Source organism: Myotis davidii, unplaced genomic scaffold (assembly GCF_000327345.1).
Source record: "Myotis davidii unplaced genomic scaffold, ASM32734v1 scaffold1226, whole genome shotgun sequence".
NCBI classification, from domain to species: Eukaryota; Metazoa; Chordata; class Mammalia; order Chiroptera; family Vespertilionidae; genus Myotis; species Myotis davidii.
The window spans coordinates 226466-231941 of record NW_006297390.1 but is presented as its reverse complement, the minus strand read 5'-3'; the positions used below and the strand labels follow the sequence as shown (position 1 = coordinate 231941).

At 54.7% G+C, this 5476-nt stretch overlaps 1 protein-coding gene across 1 annotated transcript in view; it reads right to left on the bottom strand.

Moving 5' to 3' along the window:
• Positions 1–3689: 3689 nt before the first annotated feature.
• The window catches only part of SLC35D2 (solute carrier family 35 (UDP-GlcNAc/UDP-glucose transporter), member D2), a 51259-nt gene continuing 49472 nt past the window's right edge, over positions 3690–5476 (bottom strand). The window contains exons 10-11 of the mRNA XM_015570095.1: positions 5417–5470; positions 3690–4244 (exon numbers count right to left, since the gene is read on the bottom strand). Coding sequence (XP_015425581.1) covers positions 4142–4244; positions 5417–5470 — 157 coding nt within the window. The 3' untranslated portion in view covers positions 3690–4141. The remainder of the gene's footprint in view (positions 4245–5416; positions 5471–5476) is intronic.

The following is a 5476-nucleotide window of genomic DNA, read 5'->3' as shown; positions in this document are numbered from 1 at the left end:
TATCTTAGCATATGAGATTCCTAGAAGACTCTTGGATGTACCTTGAACATTTCTATCAATTTTGCCAAATCATCCTCCAAAAATGTTGTACCACTTTAAATTCCCACCAGCAACCATGCGTATGCCCTCTGTCCTACTTTGATGCCAGTATCATTGATTTCCCCCTAGAAGCTTCCCTCCCCTGAGCCGGGACTGCTTGGCACTTGAGCCAAGCTCACTGTTCAGCCCAGGACTTGATTTCCCGAGATAGAATTCTGGAGGAGGAAAAACAGTTTTCCTCTACCCTTCTGAGTTCTTGGCAGAGGCCCTTGTAATGAAAGACAGATTACCAAGAGAAAAACTAAAGTTCATTAACATGTGTACCTCATGTATATGTGGGAGATCCCAGGGAAAAATGAATAACTCCTCAAGGTGGCTTAGAATCCAGATTTAAATACCTTCTTCCTAGGGAAAGGGGACGGGATATGTAGGCCTCTTAGAGGCGCGCACATGATTTTTAGGAAAGATGAATGGGGGTGGGGGAGATAGTTTGTAACAAAGTTTGGGTGTGATGTCAACTTCTAGTCTCCTGTCCTGTGACAGGAGTCAGTCTTCACTGGCTGATGGCATTTTCCCATCAAGGGAACCTTTTGGGGGGGTCCGATTTTAGGCAGAGAAGGAGACTTCAGTGAAAGCCTCTCCTTGCATTTGCTGCTTTTCAAGCATCTGCAGGTCAAGATCGTCAATATAACAACATGGCATATGTTGGGGTGGCCTGTTCTCTGACCTTCAGAATAAACCCAACAAAAGCCTCTCCGCCGCCATCCGCCTCCGCCACCCGGCTAACGCCAAGGAGTCACAGCGCCAGCGAGAGCGGTCCTTCTCCGCCCACCAGGAGCGTGGAGATGCGGCGGGGGGCGGGGCTGCGTCTGCCCGGTGTTTTGCATACTGCACCCACAATACCCCGCGGCTCTAGGACGAGCTTGTACGGTAAAACTAGTCAATAGATGAGAGATTTACGTGATGAAAGACACCTGAAGTAAGCGCAGCAATAGGAGATGTTGTATGATGTAGCGCCATAAGAAGCCAGGTCAAATGGAAGCGTAAACTATATCACTGTAACTGCAAAAGGAACTTTTCTCTTCGCCTTTAAATTCTTATCCCAGTTCCGTTTGGAACCAGTGCTCTTCGCAAATCTTTGCGGGTTCCGTCCGGCGCCTCCTGACGCCTCATGACCGTGGCCAAGCTTGGCCAGGCCCATTGGTGCGCGCATGGGCCCCATCTGGCGTCATAGGGTGTCGTGGCGCCCCGCCTCTCCCCTCAAAGCTTGATTTGGCGTTAGGGCGGCTATGCCAGGTGCCAGGGGTGCCAGGCTAGGAACCAGCAACTCGCCGGCTGGGGACGGTCACTCTGAACCCCGGCGCGAGGGAGGAGTGGTTTGCTGAGCCGCGGTTTTCTTGTCTGTAGGTTTTTGCCTTCCCTCCCGCTGTCTCCTTCCTCTATAACGTGTGCTATGTACTTCGCATGCCTACACCCCAACATTCATTCTATGCCACGCGCTTCCACTCCCTCCACAGCCCCGCACGCTCCAACATTCTAGGCAGGGCCTGGCCGCATGCAGCGCACCAGGCAGGAGCCGAGACAGGGGTTCTGGGGCCAGGACCCTCAGCAGCCGCCCTGAAGGACAATGGACACCTCCGTCTGCTGGAAATGGCTCTAGGGAAATGAGCACACAAGGGGGCGTCAGCTCTGCTTCCTCGTGTTGAGCGCCCAGCCTCAGGGAGGCACACGGGGCCTCCGACAAAGGCCAGGACATGGCAGCTGGTGGGGCGGCTGTTCTCAATGAATCGTGTGCTAAGGGAGGGAGGAGACTGCAGCTGGCGCCCACAGGTTGAGGAAAGCCTTCCACACCTACCTGTCGGGTGTCATAATCCTGGGAGCCCCACAGCCTGAGTGGGCACACAGACCCACACCTGCGCTCCCACAACCAGGAGGCTACAGTCCTTCTCTTCCTGTGCTCTGCGCGGTGCCTGCATTCAGTAGATGATCAAAAATGCACTCTCTTGGAATTATTATGGATCGCCTCCTCCCCCCCACCCCATCCCCCAGATCACTTGTTAGTTGCAAAGGGGAAAAATAAATTTTTCCAATGGAAAGGCCAGGCCCACTTTATCCCCTTGCCCTGGGGCAGGCGCTGGGGGTCTCTGATAGGTCCAGCAAGGCCCAATGCGCATGGGCTCCTGAGCAGGGACATTCAGCCAGTCTGGCCAAGAAGGAGAATGTTAAACTCAGTTTATTGTTATTAATATAACGTACGCTGTGAAAGCCCCACGTGCCGGCGGCTGCTGGATCCAGCAGTGCAGTCTAGAGCTCACTCCCACTTAATAGACACACGAGACCCATGATGCCAGTGCAACTTCACCAGGAGTCAAAATGGTGGCCGGCCTCTGGACAGCGCCTGGCCGCCTTGGAGAGTCGCCGTCAAGAAAATGAACAAGTGGGGAAAGACGGTTCTAACCCTAAACCACAAGAGATGGAGGAGGGTTGAAGGCCTCGCTGTCCTGGGAACAGAGCAGGCAAGTTAGAAGCTTGGCTGGATTTGGCCTCCTACTGGCCAAACACCTGAACAGCCATAGGCTAATTCCCCCATTCAAAATTATATTTCGTCTCCAGACACTTTATTAGTCTCTGGATTCCTATGTCATCTACGCAGAACCCCTTCTCCAAATTCCTGAACCCTTCTTGGCGCTGGGACAAGAACCCCGGCACTGGGGCATGTTGAGAGTTAAACTGGGACTGGAGAGGGGGCACTGAGCCAATGACCCTCCAGCAGGGGCTGGGAGGAGGACAGTGCAGGAACCAGGTGGAGAATGTCAGGCAGAGGGCCTAGCTGAAGCAAAGGCCTGCGGTAGAGCCAGGAGAAGGCCCGCTGCCTGAGCAGAGCAGGTGGCCTAGTGGGCGGACACCTTGTGGAGGGTCCGTGGGGCTCTTGGTGCATTGTGGGCAACGGAGGGTCCTGCCCCAGTTCACAGGCTGAGATTGTTACTTTTGTCGTTTCTGCTGCATCATGCCTGTGTTGTCTGAAGTGTCCAGAGGCACATAATGCCTTTTTGCAGAGAGCAAGGGGAGCGCCTGAACCCCCAGGAGGCGCCCACAGCCTCTGCTGAAGGGCCCAGTCCTCGGTCCCACCCTGACCCTCTGGGGTCCGGCTAGGAGCCCAGACACTGCAGGGAGAGGATTGCCATAGAGGGGGCTGCCGGAAAGGGGCGCCAAGCCATCTGCTCCTGCAGGGCCCCCCGCCCCTGTGCCAGACACCAAAACCCCTGGGCTGTTGTTGCTCAGACTGAGGCCTGCCCTGCACCCGTCCCCAGCTTGTGATGGAAGAGTAATAATAACTCACATCCACTAGGGGGCCTCCCCACACCCCGGCCCGGCAGCCAGACAGGCTTAGGGAAGGAAACAGGCCTTTGGTTAAAGTGCACATTGCCTGACTGTCACAGCCCCTGAACACGCCTCGGGGGGAAGACGAGGAGAGAGGTGGCCCAGTGAGACATCACAGGGCACGGGAGGTCTTGTGGTGTGTTCCACCGGGTTGTTCTGTACCTTTCCCCAACACAGGCCTTAAAAGGAAGGCCACCCCCAGGCAGAGTGGAGAACTGGCCCTTTTCCTGCCTGTCCACCGTAATGTCACACACAGCAGGAAGCGTGCGTATGGATTATTGTTTATTTCACTTTGACGATTGGGAAAACACCAACATGTGAGAGGGAACCAAAGCTAACAGGTGTCTGTACTGGCAGTTAATTGGGTAATTTTGTGAAAATAAAGATGCGCCTGTTTCACGAACAGCACTCAGTCACTGCCTGGGCTGGGACCTTTGCCATGAAGGCCGAGGTGCCGGTGAGAAAGCCATCGCCCGCCCAGCGCCTTCCACCTCGCAGGCACCTGCAGCCCCTAGGACAGCCCGTTACCCACTGGCTTATTCCGAGATTCCCTTTCAGCCAGCGAGGCTTTGCCCGGACGCAGTTCTCCGGCCACGTGGCTCGCTTGGCAGCGCGCGAGGTAGGTTCTCTGCGTTTTGCAGATGTTCCTTTTCTTGCTTTGACCAGAGGCCGGCCCACGTCCAAGGTCGGAACAGCCTCACAGCCGCCAGGCTGCCTGAGCCTAACTCTTCAAATCCGGGGGGATGTTTTCCTCGTCCACAGGCTGTTTCGGCTTCAACTGGCTGCTCAGGGTTAAGAAGGAGTAGCGCAGGCCCCCCGCCATGCTGAGAGGGGGAGAGAGGGGAGGATAAAGAACCCCGGCAGCTGCCCCACCTCTGTACGCAGTCAGCTTCCTCGGAAGGGAGCTAGCGAGCCCCGTGTTATCCCTGTTTGAGGGTTACTTGGTGAGAATTACCCCTTTATTTCAGAAATCTTTGAGGGCAGAAAAAAAAGAGTAGATCAAATCTAACACAGAACTTGGTTGAGAAAATAAGCACTGGTTATTACTGAGTAAACTCTACATTATTATCCCAAAATAGCACGCCATGTCTGGGACCCCAAAATGCCCAAAATACTTTTAAAATGCCCTTTAAAAGTATTTTGGTCTCTCCTCCCGCTATCCTCAGCATGTGGCGCTTTGACGTGCACGAGTTTAACGCGGCCACTGCACCAGAGGGAGACAGACAGGGGCTCTTCCGGGAGGAAGGCGTGGATTAAAGCTGACCTCAGCCCTAGAATGTTCATTACTCCTGACACACGAGGGGAAACAGATGAACTGAGTGGTTTAAGTGAAATTATCTTAGAAATTGGCATGTCAAACACTACTCCTTCGCTTCTAACACACTAGAGGCCCAGTGCACAAAATTCATGCACGGGCGTGGGGAGGGGGTATCCCTCAGCCCTCTCACAAACCCTCGGGTAGGGTGCCTAGACCTGGCTGGCAATCAGGGCCTATCGGGGCTTTCCTTCCCCCAGTTGCTGGCAGCTGGCCCTGCCTCCACCACTGCCACTGCCTGCCATCTGTGCGGTGCTGCACCCCACTCCCCACCATTGGTCGCCTCCCTCTCTGGGCGACAGGCGTGGGGTGTGATCGCTTGGCTGGCCTGGGCCTCCCTCTGCGGGGCAATCAATCACGGGGCTCTGCGATCGATTGCCCAGCAGAGGGAGGCCACACCCACTCAGCCGTGGATCCGCGATTGATGGCTGCGCAGAGGGTGGCCTGGGCCTCCCTCTGCTGGGTGATCGTGAGGCGATGGCGGGGCCCCTCAACCAATCACATCACATCCACCTTGGCTGGCCTGGAGCCAGTGCGTGTCATAGCATGGTCGTCCAGACGGTCGTTCTGCTGTTCAGTCATTTGGTCAATTTGCATATTATGCTTCTATTATTATAGATTAGTCAGACTTTTACAAATTCATATTTTGCAAAAATGAGTTCACTTAAAAACCTCACTTACCAAATATTTAACCCTATGAAGTTCAACACAGAGAAAACGTAGTCCCCACCTAACATCCCA